This window comes from Cavia porcellus, unplaced genomic scaffold, assembly GCF_034190915.1.
Source record: "Cavia porcellus strain 051 isolate PalLab524CR breed Dunkin Hartley unplaced genomic scaffold, mCavPor4.1 scaffold_15, whole genome shotgun sequence".
Taxonomy (NCBI): domain Eukaryota; kingdom Metazoa; phylum Chordata; class Mammalia; order Rodentia; family Caviidae; genus Cavia; species Cavia porcellus.
In genome coordinates this window covers 71131089-71149728 of record NW_026947498.1, presented here as the reverse complement: position 1 = coordinate 71149728, position 18640 = coordinate 71131089, and the positions used below count along the sequence as shown (strand labels likewise).

The window sequence follows — 18640 nt, the reverse complement described above, 5'->3', positions numbered from 1 at the left end:
TAGTAAAAATAAAGGCGTGCTAGCCTTTTCGCACTGTTACAAGATACCCAAGATAAATAACTTGAAGAAAGATTTATTTTGAGTTGTGGTTTCAGAGGTTCAGTCCGTGGGTGAGAGCATCCTGGACTTGGGTGAGGAGAGGATCATGGTGGGGAGGGTGTGGTGCCACAGAGCCGCTCACCTTGCACCCGGAGGAGAAAAGGAAGCTGCAGGTACTGGGGAGTCAGTGTGCCCTGGTGGGACACCTCCCAGGTGACCGATCCCTTCAGCTAGGCCTTGTTTCCTGCTGTTTCTACCCTCCTAACACGCCATCGGATTATGAATTGATCAGTGAATTAGCCCATTGGTGAAGTCAGAGCCCTCAGAATCCAGTTGCTTCCCAAAAGTTGCACCTCTGAACACTGCTGCATAGGGGACCAGTCCTTCAGTGCGTGTGTTTTGGGAAGGCATTTCAGATCCAAATCATAATACTGGATAACAAGACTTTTTTCAGATCTGTTGTAATCTTAATGGGACCACCATGATATATATGGTCTGTCATGGACTGAAATGTCATTAAATCTATAAATAAGCATTCCTGTCTCATTTCTTTTTCTTACATTTGTAAGATTCATCAGTGTCATTGCACATAGTTGGATTTGCATTATAAGGTGCTCTGTTATGTGAACATCAGTTTTTTTTTCAGTTCTTCAGTAAATAGGTATTGTTCAGTTTTCAGATTCTAGCTATTACATACTGCATTGCTGTAAACACCCACGTGTCTTGTGACATGTACAACTGTTGGGTGTAATCCTTGGGTGAGTGCTAGGTCTATCAGGGCAGCCTGAGCTTTAGAAGATGCTACCTAATGGTTTTGTAAATGGCTGTATCGGTTGGTATTCCAATGGGCAAGGTACAAGAGCCCTGTTTGCTGTCTTCCTAATGTGTTATATTTCTATTTTGATTTCGTTCTATGCCAGTGGATCTTTTTGACTTGTCCTTTGTGTCATGCACGGCCTTGGGAACAGTCCACAAAGACCGCACTGTCTCATAATGTTTTAGACTCAGGATGTGGACCTCACCTGATGAGGCATAGGCTTGATCAGGGAGAAGGTGAGGGTGGGTCCTGGAGAAGGGGCCTGCTGAGTTAACTGGCTTTGCAGGCTCATAAAGGTTAGCCGTTGGGGAAAGAGAGAGCGACTAGTCAAAGGAGTGGAATCTGGGGTGTGTGGAAAGGCCAGAAGCCTGGAAAGCATGCAGCAAGATGTTCTGAACTGTGCGTGTCAGGGGAGAATAAAGAGAACACAGAACATGCTGGTGGAGCAGGTAAGAATCTTACTGGTCAGAGAGGCCATTATCATCCTGTCCGAGCTGACAGAAGAACTAAACCAGGTCTTCCGGGACAGTGTGGATGTAGAGAAGGGAAGGGACGGGGGGGGGGGGGCAGGTAGCCAAGCCTGCTGGCTCTTTCCTTGGCTTGAACTTCCACAGTTAGAAGAGGTCACGCAGGCATTGGGATGCCAGTTCGGAGAGCACCACAACTGGAGCCTTTATTAAGTGGTCCAAGCTTCATTTTCTCTTTCTGTTTAGAGTATTCGGTCTAAAGTGGAGCTGTCTGTCTGGGATCAGCCTGAGGATCTGAATCTCTTCTTCACTGCCACCTGCCAGGATGGCCTGTCCTACCCCAATCAGAGAAAGTGTGAGGGCCTGAAGATTGGAGACACGGTGAGTATTCACTGCCAGCGTCTGTGAGCTGTCTTTAGCGTCAGGCATCAGTCTTTGGATCCTGGTACCCTTTGTGAATTACAAGAGCATTGTGCTCTGTCTCCCAGGCAGCATCTTGGGGAGTTTCCTAAGCCTGTGTGTAGAATCCTAAGTTCATTTGTTAAGGAACTGTAGTCAATAAATGGGCCCCCACGCATCAAACAACTCCTCCAGTTGACATTGTGCCCTTGATATTTTAGTTTTAGTTTTACAATCGGTGGAAGAGTGTGTGCAGGAATTGCAGTGACCTGGCTCCACGCCTAGACTTCTGCACTGTGCTCTGTACCCAGCGTAATCTGTAAAGTACGAGGAGAACTCTCCACCTATTCTGCTGTGATAAGTGGATAAGCATGTCTACAGCCTTGGAGGAAACAGTTGCCTTCCAGATAATGGATGTAAAGAGTGCACGTGAGGATATGCAGCTGTGTGGCACACCAAGTGCTGGAGCACAGGAGCAGGGCAACGTCGTCACGGGCAGTTGGAACACAGGCGCCATGCACAGTGGCATGGAGGGCTGTGCACCTGGCTTCTAGAGGTGCCCGCTGCAGGAGACCCACTCCTGGTTTGCTTCATTCTCTGTCCCACTGACCAGAAAACGGAAAGGGAATGAAGCAAAGTTTTCTTCCATACTTCAGAGACTGGCTAGAAACAGAAGCCTTAAAAATAGACGACTCTCCCCACTGGGCATTCTGAAGCTCAGGGAGACGTGGTCATAGGTGCATGCTGCTCAGCGGGGCGTCTGGGATCCTGGCAGTTCCCTCCCCAGAGCCTCCCCTCCCCTCTCACAGTGGCCCTTTGCCCCTTCACAGGTTTCAGACATTCCTCTCACCGTCCAGCTCTTGCAGCTCGCCCCATAAACAGACATTTGCAGCACCCTGTGCAGTGTGGAGGTTGAGAGGGTGCAGAGCTCCCGCCTGACCACCAACTCCTTTTCTCACGGGGTTGTTTGCACCATGTTTTTCTTTTAACGGAGTCAAAAAAAAGGCCTGCACAAATGGTCTGAGAAGTCATCACAAGTGAGTTATGGCTTTTTACTCAGAAGGCCTTCAGAGCCCCAGATGGCAAGGCCAAAACAAGACTTCACTCCCATCTTCCTGTTTATGCAAATCAGTTTTTGTACTTAAGCCTTTACCATCAGAAATAGAACCTGCCTTGTTCAGCAGTAAATAATACTTAACATACGTGTCAGCTGCTGGGGGAAAGGCCTCATCTCTGTAAAGGGAGATGTCTGGTGAGATTTTACTCTTTTTAAGTAATTTCAGAAGTTGTACTGTGTTTATGTTGTCTTGAACACTTATAATGATTACTCAATGAAGAGGAATCTTTAAAATAACACCAAAGCTGTAAAATCCTGGGTAGTAAGAAGGCGGTAATGAAAATGGAGAAGGGAACAGGAGGAGCATCTGAGAGAGCTCTGCAGGTCGCTTGGACGGAATGTTGGGTGCAGTGTGTGCAGGACTACAGATCAGTGGGTGGAGCACACCCCAGGGAGGTACCTCCAGTTACAACAGGAGGGAAGCAGGAGAGACTGGATGCTCTGTGCAGGGCCACACACACATGCACGCACGCACGCACACACCTCACACACACACACACACACACACACACACACACACACACACCCCTTACAGGTTTGAGCAAGGCCCCTGCTGATTTCTGTTGACTCCTGGGAGCTGGGGATTTAGCTCAGCGGCTTAAGCACCTACCTTGCAAGCAGGCAGTCGTGAGTTCGATCCCCAGTACCGATAAAAATGAAAAAGACAAAAAAAAAAAATCTGTTGACCCCTGTGATAAGGACCAATATGGCGGCGGGCGGGGGGGGGGGGGCTTCAGACAGAGCATCCAACAGGCTCCTAACTGTAAACAAGCTTTCTGTGACTGAGGTTCCGGGCCTCTCATCTGTTTGTTTGTGTTTGCTGTTAGCCTGCGATGAACTCCCAGAAAGTCTGCTTATCAAATGTGGGAAGATTACAAAGCTGGAGAGAACAGTTTTAACACAAAGAAGCAAAAGCAAGATTTTAAAATAGTTTTCAAAACTGAGTGTGGGTTAGAATCATCAGGATTAAGACCTTGTGTTTCGGCTCAGAATATTATTAGGGTAAGAGAAATTTGGGTCTGATAGGAATTTTTTTTTTTTTTAATTAGTCTGGTAAGTTCATGGCTTCAATGTTCAGTGTGCCTAAGCAATGTTGCTTTTAAAAATGGGGTGCGCTGGTGCACACCTATAATCCCAACTATTCAGGAGGCTGAGGCAGGAGGAGCATACGTTCCAGGCAAGCCTGAACAATTTAGTAAGATGATGTCACAAAAGAAAACTTTTAAAAATGGGCTGGAAATACAGCTCAGCACTTCTTTGGTTTAATCTCCAGTACTAGAAAAAAGAAATAAATACAGTAAAATAACAAGGAAAGACAGTTTGACTGCAGTGTGTGTGTGTGTGTGTGTGTGTGTGTGTGTGTGTGTGTGTGTGTTGAGACAGGGTCTCATTGCGCAGTTCAGGCTGTCCTTGAACTCACTTTGTAGCCCAGGATAGCCGTAAACTCAACAATTGTCCTACCTCAACTCCGAGTGCTGGGATTATAGGCATGCGACTTGGGCTGCATTCACAGAAACAAGTATTTGTGAAACCTCTGAAACTGTGATTTTTTTTCTTTTAAAGCAAGTGTCAGACTCTATGGTCAGGTCTTTTTTTAAAAGGAAATGTACCAAGAAACTACCATGACAAGTTGACTGGAAACCAGAAAGTCCAAGGATGGGGTTGATAATTATACCATAAAGTCAGAGTGGAGCTCTTCCTGGAAGCAGAGAACGATGCCAGTTTATGCTGCTTTAAGCAAAAATGATTTCATTGGGATCCTCTAGGGACCCAAGGGACAAATCCATTTAATCAAAAAAAAAATACTTTTAACAAAATAGGCAGCGAACAGTTCTGTCTTCTGTTGGTGATAGATGAGCAGAGTGGACACACACGGAATGTAACAGGGTTACTCAGCCCGAGTAGCAGGGTGAAAATTCAAGCCAGGGCTTCCTGGTTCTACGGCCAGCACCCTTTACCACTTTTATCTAGCCTTTTTCCCCCGGTTTTTATTTTTATTAGCACACAGTTTTTACTTGCCTTGTGAGGAACTGGTCCATTTGCATCACACATCTTAATTCTTTTGTATCCCCTTTCCCTCCCCCTTCTCCCCTCTCCCTCCATCTCTTGGTCTCCTTCCCATTTGTAAAAGATCTGTCTCCCTATTTCCTGTTATTTGTCTTTTATTTTGCGCTTTACTTATACTTTGGGTTTTGTATATAAGAGAAACCATGCAATACTTAAGCTTGTCTGATTTATTTCGTTAGAACAGTCTCCGGTTGTATCCATTTTCCTACAGATGCCTCAAGTTTATCCTTCTTTTTGGCAGAGTAATACTCCACTGTGTATAAATACCACATTTTCTTTATTCATTCATCTCTTGATGGACACTCAGGCTGCTTTCAAAGTTTAGCTATTGTAAATTCCGCTGCTATCAACATAGTGTGCATGGATCACTGCAGTATGATATCTGGAAAGATACCTAGGAGGGAACTAGCTGGGGCAATGGAATGCCTACAGACCTGTTCTGTCCTTTCTCTCTCAAAAGACATTTCAGAACAAGGTCTAATGACAGAAAGGCACCTTCACCAAGAAAGCAGTTTACTGGGGGCACCTGTGTCCCGTACCACACTCAGTTCACAGGACCACCAGCGTGGCTGTGGAACAGCACCACCTTCATGCCAGAAGGCAGCCTGAGCACTGAGAAGGGGCTGACGTGCCCTCTGGCTCCACTGCTAAGTTGCAGGGTCCGGTCCCAAGCCACGCTGTTTCCACTGCAGCCTGAATCAGCTCAGGAAGCACAGCCTCCTGGCCACAGAGGACGTCCCTGTCAATCTCTGTGATATGGGTCCTTGTAGCCCACCCGATTTTGGTGGGTTTTTTTTTTTTTTTTTTTTTTGTCTTTTTGCTTTTTTTATCGGTACCGGGGATCGAACTCACGACTGCCTGCTTACAAGGCAGGCGCTTATGCCACTGAGCTAAATCCCCAGCCCCTAGCCCACCCGATTTTGGCAGGGATATGGCTGGTGCTTTCTCTGTTCTCTGTAGCAGCTTTGCAAGGTGGCCTTCCCTTCTCCATTTTAATGTGTGACATACAGACCCAAAGAGAGCAGGAGAGACTGGCCCGAAGTTCACTGCCAATGATTGCAGGTGTCAGGACCAAAATCCAGGCCCGTTCCTGTGGCTTCCTCCTTGAGAGCATCGAAGTGTGCAGTAGTGTCATCGCTGTGTGCGCACAGACACTCTGGTGTGTGTCTTTCGCTTTTTGCTGGGATGTCTCCAAAAAAAGACATTATCCAGAAATCAGGAAAACATTTTCAGTCTTCTTTGTCACAGTATGAAAAAGCTCTGCTGTGTGGGGATGATCCTCAGAACATTTGAAGCAGTCATAAAGGAGCTTCAGCCCGTGCGGGCCACCTTTGCAGCTGTTCCTGTAGCCACAGCCCTGGATAGAACAGCAGTGGGCCCTGAGTTAAGCCTCACGCCTGCCTCTGTGTCTTCTCACTGGCCCAGAGAGGTCCCAGCGCAAAGTGAAAATGTGGCTTCATGTTTAGAACTTACTGAGTGCTTCAAGATAGCAACCACAGAGCCTGGAACTTGGCTCAGGCTCTTCTAAGTAAGGCTGCATGGCGCAAACTCCAGAAAACCAGTACTGCCATGGCTGAGTGCCCACACTATCTCTGTACCAAAAGAGAGGGGCTCATCACTTCCTCTGGCTTTGATGCCCTAGGGCTGGGGAGTATACTTCCTGCTAGGATGAATGTGATTTTTTTTATGCCTGATCCCAGAAAGCAAATTTTCCTTTCCTCTTGGGCTAAAGGAGCTTTCTCCAAAGAGTTACAGTGGGGCTGCAGCGTCCCAGCTGTCTACCGAGTCCTCTATGGACATGTGTCCAAGGACCTGTGTTTCAGAACTTGCCAGTGACTGCTGAAGTCCACTTGTGTCCAGTAAATGTTTGTGTGTCAAACACTGTGCTCACCCAGCATGAAAGGATGAGGCAGAAAGCAGGGCTCAGAGTCCAGCGGACAAGGTGGTCATCATGTAAATGAATCAAGAGCAGGTAGGACAGACAGTGCTGTGACAAAGATGGCATGGCCCTGCCAGAGCCCGGAGCAGGAAGGGCTCCCGTGGCAGAGGGGCACTGCAGATGAGGCAGGGGAGGGAGGCGGATGCCCCACTGGTGGACACAGTGTGTACAGAGCAGAGAAGCAAGATTAGAGGGCATGGTAAGCACCTCCCATTGCAGGAGGAAGCAGCGGAGGGGCTGTCTGTGGTGGGGAGAAGGTCGAGGACCAAAAGGTAAGCAGCTGGCCCAGGCCATACTGTTGGGACATATATGCCAAGTTAAGGGGATGCCCACTGTTTGGCAAGTGGGTTCCGTTATTGGGGGCCACAGGTTGGGAGGCCTGAGCACAGGTCCAGGAATGGAGAGGGATGGGCAGGAATATGGAATTCACTGAGGAGTACGGGGCTTAGCTGGTACAAAGGAGCTAGGGAAAGCAGGCAGGATTCACCTGTCAGCAGGGACCTCAGGGTTTGGCCCAGGCACAAGGACACAGCCTTGGATAGCGTGGCTGAGTGGATCTCACCAAACAACTTCTGGCAGAAGCTGGCAGGGGGCAGGCAGAAGCTTACAGTCGCTCACAGAGGCAGTAGCCCTGTGATCACTTTGCATTCCCTGGGCTAAGCCGTCTGTTCAGCAAGAAACAGATTTGGCAGAGGGTGAGGGACAGGGAAAGGCTCAAAGGGAAATCCTCCTTAAATAAATCCAGAAGCCCTAGATCCAGTGAGGTTCTCTTTTCCTGGGGTCTAGGTGCTTCTCTGATTCTCCTCCCTTGATCTGAACACCATTGGCAGGGAAAGGTTGGCAGTAGGCATCCTGGCTTACCAGCTTTGACACATCAGTATGCAAGCAGCTAGCTGTGCAGCCAGCAGTAACGCCCCGCACAAAGGGCCCACTGAGCCCCGTCCTGGCCTTCCCATGGCATGCCCCCACCCCCTCTCTGTCCACTGCTCTGGCCCCTGTCGCCAGGCCCAGCTCTTTGTAGAGTTCTAAGTGGACTTGGCATCTGTGTATCCCAGGCATTGGGGGTTTGGTTAGGGGCCGGGCAGCCTTGATGAAAGCCTGGACTGGCCCAGCAGCCCTTTGGGGAGCTGGGAGCACCCCATGGAGGCCAGGCCACAATTCTGCTGTGCCTGTGACCTTTGGCTTACATCCTGGAGTGGGACACTGGGAAGTGTCTAAGAACTGAGGAGCTGTCCTGATCAGAAGTGAATTGGAATCCTCAGTCCCCAGGGAGAGACCATGGGGACCGCTTTCCCAGGGCTTCCCACCATCTCTGGATTCTTTCCCATGCCACGAAGGAAAATGGACTCTGAAAGAGGAGTGAGGAAGCTCATTCACTCACTGTTCCAAAGTGCCTTTTAGGGCATTCTGAGGCCCAGCAGGAGCTGAGACCTGGTGGCAGAAACAGAGCTGCTCTCCGTTATCAGGCCACTGGCTGCAGGCCAGGCCTCGACTGTACTGATAGCACCCGATGATCCAAGTGTTGGCCCAGGACACTCCCAGGGCCTTGAAAGCTGGCCAGGCGGACAGTGTGAGCGTTCCGGGGATGCACAACTGGCAGTGATTCAGAGGCCATCGGGAGACTCGGGAAATGCAGATCGCTCTTTCCTTACTGACTTGTGTGAAGGTTACGCTCACAGGTGGATCTTTCCTGTAGTCACTCAGTAATGAAACACCTGTGGCTCTCCTCAAGGCAGTCATGCTTTTGTAGCTGACTCCAGACTACAGAAAGCTCTGTGGCCAGAGGGACTGACTGCACTTAACAAGCCCAGCAGGTTATAGCCCTAGGTGGCTGCAGCTCCAAGCAAATCCCTGTTGCTCTCTGGGCCCCAAAAGGGCATGAGTCTGGCTCCAAAAACTCTATTTCTCACCCCCTCACACACAGCATCCCCTCCCCACAAAGATATGGGAAATCTCTGACCACCACTTCGGGGTTACCCTCAGGTGACCTGGCCACAGGCATCTAGCCCAGCCCACTTAGTGGAGTTTGAAGGCAGGGAAACCCACGCTGCATTCTAGGTGAGCTCCGCCCCACTGCTGTGGGCGCTTGGCCAAATTCACCAATCCTCCCGCCTGTCATCTCTCTGGTGAGATGACGATGTCTTCTTCTGGGGTGTATAAAGGAGACACTTGTGGCAGTGCCCAGCCTGGGCTGGTCCATAATAGGCACTTGGCAGCTGCTAAATCTGTGTCAGTGGATTTCTGTACCAGGTACATCCCATCTTACATGCTAACCTTTAGTACCCCCTATGCCTTGGGGCCTTTGAACTCAGCCTGGAACTTATTTTTGCCCATCTCTACCTGTGCCACCTTCTCCTTACCCCACGCAGAGATGGAGGTGAGGTAGGGCCAGTCCAGATTGTACCGCAGGTCCTGGCACTGTGCTCCGCTCACCTGTCCAAAAGCATCCTGGCCAGTGTGGTTTCAGACCTGCTGGGACCCTGGTTTGCCACTGGGGAGGACTTTCTCCAGGACCCAGGCATCTGAGTGTTTCCTACTGTTACAGAATCTGAAGAAAGCCTTTTAGAGTAAAGACCTCAGAATAATAGGGAAATAGAGAATGTTTAGAAGCATTTATTTTTAGGGTTATTACCTGAGAAATGCCTAGAAAAGCAAGCCTTTGATGACTTTTTTTAAAGATCACTTTTTCCAACCCAAATAATAACAGTGAGAACACTAACAGGTAACAGGGGTTCCTAGCTCATTTTGAGCTTCATATTGAGCTGAAGAACCTTTTGGAGGACAAAGCTGTCTAGGCACGGGCGTGCTGGCCCAGTTGGCAGCCCTACCTGTCTGGGGAGTGGGGAAAGCCCTAGCTGGGAAAAACGGTTTTCTGTGGCATTTCCAGGGCTCTGAGGGCAGTCGAGTCCATGCATAGGGCCGCCCTCACTGCCCACCTTGCTGCCAGTTTCTAAGGCATCCCATGAGGAGCTCCAAAGTTAGAAACAGTCACTTCCGTGTTTTGCTTAAAGTCTGTCCATGTATACGTGACGTTTCATCAGATGGTGACTCCTCGAGTCCTCAGGGCCATGGGCTGATGGGGTAAGATGTGGCTGTGAGAACTTTCCAGAAGTGGGGTTGGGACACAGGATGGGGCAGCGTTCAGATGTGTCTGTGCACAAATCTCAGTGTCCACTCATCCCTTGTGCAGCACGAAAGGAGCTCTGTCCTCAGAAAGGCAGACAGGTACTTGCCACCCTCGCACCTCGTGCCGGGAGAGCCCCCCTGCCTCTGCTTCTAGCCTGACCCCCAGCATGGTGTCCAGTAAGCTGCTGATGAAAGGCTTTTGACATGGAAGGGGAGGGTGTCCTGCAGTGGAGGACATAAAGAGAAAGAGGGCCGCAGGACCATGTAAACTTGAGTGATTCCTATGCCTGTCTTTGAAGCCTCTGTCCTCAGAGTCCTGAGGATGATAAGAGACCACAAACATTAGGGAACCAACCACAGTGCCACCAAGTGTCAGCACACCTGAACACTCTGTACTCTAGAATTCAGAGAACTCTTCCTCCACATGCCACTTTAGGTTTCTCCTGGGGGCAAAAAATTGCACCCTGACTGTGCCCCTGAGTGATTGAGAGGCCCTGGCTTGCCACAACCATGATGTTCCTTTCTCCTTTCTGCCCAGGCATCCTTTGATGTGTCGGTGGAGGCCTGGAGCTGCCCCGGCAGACATACTGAGCACACGTTCACACTGCGGCCCGTAGGCTTCCGAGACAGCCTGCGGGTGGTGGTCACCTACAACTGCACGTGTGGCTGCAGCACGGAGCTGGAGGCCGACAGTGACAGGTGCAGTGGGAACGGGACCTATGTATGTGGCCTGTGTGAATGCAACCCCAGCTACCTGGGCACCAGGTGCGAGTGCCAGGATGGGGAGAGCCAGAGCGTGCATCAGAATCTGTGCCGGGAGGCGGAGGGCAAGCCGCTCTGCAGCGGGCGCGGTGAGTGCAGCTGCAACCAGTGCTCCTGCTTCGAGAGCGAATTCGGGAAGATCTACGGGCCTTTCTGCGAGTGCGATAACTTCTCGTGCGCCAGGAACAAGGGCGTCCTCTGCTCAGGTAGGTGCTGCAGCCAGCACCAGGTCCAGGTGCTGTTCGGATATCTCCTCCTAAAGCCTGCTTTTTCCTTGATGGTGGTAGAAATATCACAATCACAGTTGTTTTGGGCAAAGACTTTGGACAAGCCTTGCCTACCATGGGCACAGGGATGAGGACCAGCATTAGAACAAAAACAGAAGGCACTACTGCCTTGTGTCAGACTGCATCAGAGGGCATCACCCAGCTGACCTTCCAGGTAGTGCAGGAATTAATGTCAAGCCTGCCCTTCACTGCCTTCAGTGGGGAGATCACTGGGTGTGGTGACAACTGTCTTCTTACCATACATTGTGTTCATTTATTACTGCTCCTCTAACAGTCACCACAAAGTTAGCCACTTGGAAATAATCCCAATGAGTTGGATTCCACTTCTACAGGTCAATAGTCTGTACTGGATTTTTGGCTAACATAGAGCTTTTAGCAGGGTTCATTCCTTCCAAAACCTCTAGGATCTTGCCTCTTTCCCAGCCACTAGAGGCTGCCTCTACTCTTGGGTTTGTATTTCTTCCTCTGCTTGCAAAGCTGGCTGTGGAGCATCCTCGGATACTTTCCTGAGTATAACCCTTGCTTCCGCTGTCAGTCTCTTCTGAGGCCCTGCCTCCTGGCTCCATAGACCTCATGGTTCTGCAGGACACTCAGGATTTCCCAGGAAGGTCTCCCCATCTCAAACTCCTTAACCTTATCACACCCACAAAGTCCTCATTCCTACACATGGTAACAGTCACGGGCTCCGGGATTGAAGATTGGACGTCTTTATCGGTCGTTGTCTGGCCAGCACATTCCTGGTTGGAGAAGGTCCTCCTCGTATCTTCATGGTTCATATTCTTAACTCTCCACATGGGTGACCTGTCAGACCTCTGAACACTTCTGTGCGCTTCTCCGCCCTCTCTTATCCACGCCGAGCCCCATGGCTCTTTCTTTTCTGGGGGTCCTGCTGCTTGTTAAGTGTCCCACACAGAACACATTACAGCATTTGTCCTTGGGATAAGGGCGCCTCAAGCAGAGCGCTTCAGCAGAGCGCTTGCCCTCTGGGATCCGGACACACTCCTGCCATTGATGTGTCCTAATGATACCCTCACTTTCCTGTTCAACAGTCACATTTCACTCTTGAGTTTGTTTTTATTTTTACTACCAAAAGGTTGTTACTATTTTTTTTTTTTTTGTCTTTTTCTTTTTTATCGGTACTGGAGATCGAACTTACAACCACACACTTGCAAGGCAGGCCCTTATGCCGCTGAGCTAAATCCCCAGCCCCAGTTGTTACTATTTTGAATGAACTACAGCCAACCTAAGTTTTGCTGCATGATGTTTGAGGCCTGATTTTTTGAATCTAAATGTAAGACTTCACACTGGTTCCCGTTAAGTCACAGATTGGTGTTGCCCATTGTGGAGGGGCATTCTAAAAAGATACTTTAAAACCATGTCTTAAAAGGGCCATTCCATCCACAGCACACCTGCAAAGGTGGTAAACAAAATGACTGGAGGCAGGGCTGGTGTTTTTCCTGTGGTTTCTAGAATTCCCTCCGTGAGAATGGTCTTCAGGTGGGAAAGGCTGATTTGAAAGGGATTTAGGGTCCCATTGTGCAGATGGAGCATGGTGTGAGGTATATGTGCAGCAGATCAGGTAAACAGTGCATCATCTGGGGAGGAGCACCCACCCTTCCATGCGAGAGATGCGTGCAGTGGGCAGCCCAGGCATGGGTACCCAGGGAGGCTTCTTGGAGCAGACCTCTCCAGGAGACAAGGAGGAGCACACCCATGGGTGCCAGGAAGCCAAAATGCTCAGAGTTGGAGCTAGGACTTCAGGTGCCAGATACTGGATCAGAGGTTGACTCTGTCTTTCAGGGTGATGATGGGTTGGTGTTAGCTGGATGGTTCTGTCTGTGGTAGCAGAAAAAGTCTGGCCTCCAGAGCAGGCAGATCTGAGCCTAAATCCCCGCCACCACGTGGTGGTGTGGGGCTTTGGACATGGAGCTGTGGGAAATCAGAGACAGAGTGGAAAGCATCTAGTATATCACCTGGTGCAAAAAGAGGTCTTGACTCTCACTGGTTGCCAGCTGAGTCAGTGCCACAGCTTCAGAGAGCCATAGGTGGAGCCAGGCTTAGCCCAGGCTCTCCCTAAAGAAGGCCAGCATGGCGGCATGGTTTCTGTCCGCGTTCATAGCCACAATCAAAGCTCAAGCAGGATGACTGTGTTGATAATGGGCCTTTCACAGTGCTTTTCTTTTAAAGAACTACAGGCAACCATCCTAGGGCATCCCTTCTTTCCCCCACAAGAGCCAGGAATGGCCCCGTGAAAAGCCTTTACCCTAGAAGGCCATTCATGTCCACAATGCCTGGGAGTGTATTTACCTGTCCCGTCTCCACGGTTGATTAGCCAGCAACTCTGGTTATCTTCGCTTTTTCCCATTTCTAAAACCGAGCCAATACCATTTGCTGCTGTACCGCTTTGAGAGCTGAGAGTGAAGACCAGATGAAGGGCAGATAGCGTGCACAGCGTGCTGGAGCCAGCAGTCAGCAGCTGAGGCTGAGCAAACATGCACTCTTCTGCTCAGCCTCCAGGATCCACGGTTTTTCTGAGTGGCTCTTGCATAGCCAAATTCACTCAGCCCTATGTCTAAAAGCCCTGGGTAGTCTTTCTCTGGGGCTGTCCTCCAACTGTTTAACAGGGTGGTGTCCAGAGACTCTCATTGGTCATGGAATAGAGAAGCCAGAGCCCTGACGCACAACTCACTGACTTCCTGGGACTGCTGGGAGGGAATGTGTCTGTCCATTGGAAAAGCCGTACACATTCATTCAAGAAAACTGGAGATCTGGGGAAGTAGCTGGATAGGCGGTCAGCCTGTGCTGTCTGCCTGAGCAGGATTAATGGGGACCAGCCACCTGGCAAACCCTCGAGGGCCTCTTCCTCCCCCGCTGTTTAACTTGCATGTCTTCTAGCGCCATGTGTGCAAGAGAGCAGCTTTCTCAGAGAGCTCGAGGGTCACTGCTAGGTCTAGAACATTCTGAAAACTAGAAAGAGAATGTTTAAATCATCCAGAATTGCACCGCTCATACTTTAGGAAGTTAATTTCCTTCCAAACTTTTTTCTAAAGTAGCATGGTTGTGTGTGTGTGTGTGTGTGTGTGTGTGTGTGTGCGCGCATACACTTTTGTATCTTGCTTTTTCCCTGTAATAATATATCCAGAGAAGCTCTTAAAGTTGAATTGCTTTAGTGAACCACTGAGGAGGCACTCTGACTCTCTTCATCACACCCTCCCCTGGCCTCCCCCACCCCTTCCCTTCACAAGCCACAACCAGTTGAAATGTGAAGCTCTCCAAGTCTTCCTACAGGAGATGGTTTCTAGAATGAGGTCATTGTTGTGTTTGTTAATTTCACAAGAACTCAGGACTGAGCCGGGCTCCAGGCAGGATTCAATGGCACACATTCTTAAAGCAGCCCCTGTCAGTCTGGCAGCGCCCTATTCCTCCTTGTCTCTCAAACTTTTGCTGTTTTTGGAGACATCTGTGAGTGGGGGAGGAATTCCCGGGCACCCAAGCTCAGCATGGGGCTCCCACTTGTAGTCTGTAGGCGTCAGTTTTGAGCCCCCAGATTGCCATTCCATTTGGGGTTTTCAAGAGAGGGAAGCCCATTTCCCAGCCACCACTCTGCTGACTCAGCCTGGGGATCGGGTAAGAGGATTGGGTGGGTGTGGAGTCCTCAGACCGTGGCTGTCAGGCACACTTGAGGAGATGGCCGAGACAGAGACACCTCAGAGCCACAACTTCTGCTTGTCTTTCCGTCCATGTGGGGCTTAGTGCTGTCCTTTACCAAAATCCACGTGCGATCACAGGTTTTCCACCTTAAAAATGAGTACGGAAGCAAGTCAGGCCCGGTCTGGAAGCAGCTGAACAGTTCTGTTACTACTTGTGTGACACACGGGTATTGTGAAAGTGCACGTGTGTGTGTGTGTGCGTGTGTGTGTGTGTGTGTGTGTGTGCGCGCTCAGGGCTCAAGGTCTCGCTGCTTTCTGGAAGCAGCCTAATGTAGAACGTGACAGCTGTTTCCATGTATGTAAAAGAGGCTTCTCAGGGGCTGGGGATTTAGCTCAGCGGCATAAGCACCTGCCTTGCAAGCAGGCAGTCATGAGTTCGATCCCTGGTACCGATAAAAAGTTTGAAAAAAAAAAGACGCTTCTCAGGGCCATCGTGAGTGTTTCTGTTCCTTCCAGTCTCATAAAATGGTGACCCTGTAGAGAAAAGCAGGACACAATCTGCTCAGTTATTTTTAGTATTATAAAAGTTTCTTTTCAAACATTGCTGTTCGTTGTTGGTTTCTGTGCCCAAAGAGTGCCTCTCTCAACTGAGTCACTCTCTTGTGGTAGTGAACTGTTGAGCTCAGGCTTAGTCTGGAGGCTTTCAGCATGTGTGAAGTGGCTGCTGGAACACATGGAAATCCTTGCCAACCCTTGGGTTTCGTACAATGAGGAATTTAAAATCAAATACAACAGAGAGTTTTGACCCAGACCCTTTGGTCTCACAACTATGAGATCACAAAAGTATATCCAAGTGAGTTTATATCTCCATAGACAGACAGACAGACAGATAGATGGATAGATGGTCTTTATTATGTGGATGCCAACTAGATTCAAGAGATTCCCACAGTTACCTCCCAAACATAAGCAAATAGAGTCTGGCACTAAGACCTTCTTCCTGGTTGGCAGCGTCCCCGCACAGGTTCTAGCTGAACCTCCACAGTTAAAGGTGCTCTTGAGAGTAAGGCCTGATTCTAGAAGGCTTCTTGATTCTCCCCAAATGAAAAACCTTCCGTGGCACCATTGTCCGGATCCATTTCAAAGCACTTCTCGATTCACAGGGATTAAGTAAGGCTTCCGGGAAGAGCCTTTAGGGACAGATCATTTTCTACCAGGAAAGGCAGCAGGCAGCACGGGACAATGTTAAGCTGGTGAGTGCCCAGAGTCACCCTGGGGGCAGATGAGCGTGGAGGCAGTGAGAGCACTCCATATGGGAGCCTCCATGAAGGCAGCATGGCTGCGCCCCTGTCTTTTTGTTTTCAGTGCTATTCTGGAATTGAACCAAGGGCCTCGTGCATGGTAGGCAAATGCTGTGCCACTGCTTTTTTCGTGTGTGTGGGGAACTTACCAGGGATGGAACTCGTGACCTGTCGCTTACAGGCAGGCGCTTGTGCCACTGAGCTGAATCCCTGGCCTTGCAGCCTTTATATATATATATATTTTTTTTTTTTTTAACCAGATTTTATTAAGTTGCTCAGGCTGAGCCAGGCAAAGGAACCATGTGCAAAGGGACAGAGACATATATATCTGCCAGAAAAAGGATGCTGCTCCCCAAAGAATCCCTCAGGCAAGGCATCAGGAACTCACATAGCCATTTCCTTCACCTGGTGTGTGTAAATCCTCATCACACACCTGACAGTGAAGGCTGGGAGAGTCCCATTCTGTTTTGGAGTGTGCGAATGATGGTGGCTCTGAGAATGGAATCCATTACTGGACTCTTCTGTAGCTGTGACTGGAAGAAATGATAAACCCATAGTTAGTAAAGCTAGTTCCACAGCTCCCACCTCCCTGGGTGGCTGGGAAGAACTTTACAGTTGCCGTGTTGACACAGGCAATGCTGCCACAAGCCAGGATGTTACGGAGCTGTGTCTCCCCGTCTCCTCCCTAAGGGCACTGCCAGTCTTTGGTGCATCCTCCTGCAATGGAGAGAAAATGGCTTCGAAAGCAGCCATGCATGAATTCTATTCTGGTTCTGCCTTCTCCCTCATTTAACCTCTCTGAGCCCCATTTTTCTTACCTGTGAACTAAGGAGCAGAAGCCTACCCCAGAGGGTTATTGTAAGGATCAAGTAGGTGTGCAAAGCTGCTTGCATGGCACTGAATACATCTTACTCCCTGGCCTGCTCCAGGCTGGAAGAATTTTTCTTCCATGGAAGTGAGTATTACAAAATCCAGGACATCAAAACAGGTTGCTTTCAGAAAGGTAGTTCTCACAAGTATCCTGTGATCAAAAGTTCTCTAAGGATTCCATCTATTTCTAGCTATTGTGTAGTTCATTTGAGAGGCAGAATGCTGCCGAGATGTAGGGTTTGATCACATACAGAAACAAGGCGTTGTTTTAGCTTGGACAAATGAACCAGGTGGGCCTGGCTGCCCGGGTTGAGGGTCAGGTTGCCTCTAGCTTGTGCTTAGCGAGTTCTTTGGAAAACCAGAATATAACAGCATGTGATCTTAGACAGAGCAACTAAGGATATGCAGCCATCACCTCTCCCATGGGACCATTTTGTTTTAGGCAGGTTGCTGCGTTCATTTAATTCAGCAAGAATTCACTGAGTATTATTCCTAATACGCCAAGTATAACACTGCATGCCAAGGCTGGCAGCAGTGAATTAATTTTTAAATTCTGTGTTGCCTCTGGAATTTTCCGCCACTTGGAAACTTTCTGGGATGTGGAATGGGCATGTGTCTCATTCTAAACGAGTTTTTACCATCCAGGGCTTTGAGAGATCCTGAAAGGTAAGACTTTGGGAAATATTTTGAGCTTGGGCTTGGCTTGGATATTGGAGCTCAGATCCTGCTTCCAGAAACTTCTGAAGTGATTCTGAAAAGGGAACAAATTAAATGTTGATTCTTCCTTCACTGTCCTCTTCTATTTAGAAAGAAAACTATGCCAATAGAAGAATTCGTGCTGGGCACTGTGTGTGCCTTGAACCTACATCATCCTAAGGTCATGGGGTTTGGCTTGTAAAGGATATAGTAAATGTAAAAAGCAACAGACGATCCTAGGAAGACCACAAGAATGCCAAGATAAGCTCTTGATCGTGTAGCTTTCAGTGATACTGGCTCCTTGATACTACAGCACAACATGTTAGAACATTTTCCACTCTTAAATGTGTAACTGAGAGACCTCTGGTGGCTGACACATTTATTCTTATGGCTCCTTTTGTTCTGTGTTTCATGAGTTGAAGTTTGGTCAGTTTGGTCTTGGTTTAGATGCTTCAACACAGTTGCTTGTTGGCCTGAGCTGCTCCAGGCCTCTGGCAGTGCAGGGTGGAGTGGGAGGGAGCCCTGCTGTCCTTAGGGTGAGGGTCCCGGCCTCTCAAACAGTGACCCAAGTGCTCTGCCCAGATCCAGATGCTCCGTTGGTCTGAGCCAGCCTGCTGGAGGTTCTTCCTCTTTGCAAGACGTCTCACGGCTGCGCTCTGACCCTCTCACCTCCCCACCCCAGGTCATCAAGTGCACCCCTGGTGGACACCAGAAAGTTGACCTTTGGCAATAGGCAGGTGTTGTGATAGTCCAAGCAGAACCTATTCTAATGTTTTACTACATTGATCTTGTTTCCCTGGAAACAGGCTAATTTGTTAGTATGTCATACTCATTATGAACCTGCACTAGACAGGACTTTTTTTTTTTTTTTTTTTTTTTTGTCTTTTTCCTTTTCTTATCGATACCGGGGATCGAATTCATGACTGCCTGCTTGCAATGCAGGCGCTTATGCCGCTGAGCTAAATCCCCAGCCCCCGACAGGACTTTTTTGTATCATGTGCCTTTCCGAACAATGTCAGTCACACACAGTGGGCCAACTATGTATATCCTACTTCAGCTACTTGCATTTGGGGAAACTGAGGCCCAGCTCCTGGATTAAAGTTTCT

General features: G+C 49.1%; 1 protein-coding gene across 2 annotated transcripts in view; it reads left to right on the top strand.

Moving 5' to 3' along the window:
• Positions 1 to 18640, top strand: part of Itgb5 (integrin subunit beta 5) — a 105585-nt gene that overhangs the window by 70123 nt on the left and 16822 nt on the right. For both annotated transcript variants that reach the window (XM_063225113.1, XM_063225114.1), the window contains exons 9-10: positions 1570 to 1704; positions 10510 to 10939. In XM_063225113.1, the coding sequence (XP_063081183.1) occupies positions 1570 to 1704; positions 10510 to 10939 (565 nt within the window). The remainder of the gene's footprint in view (positions 1 to 1569; positions 1705 to 10509; positions 10940 to 18640) is intronic.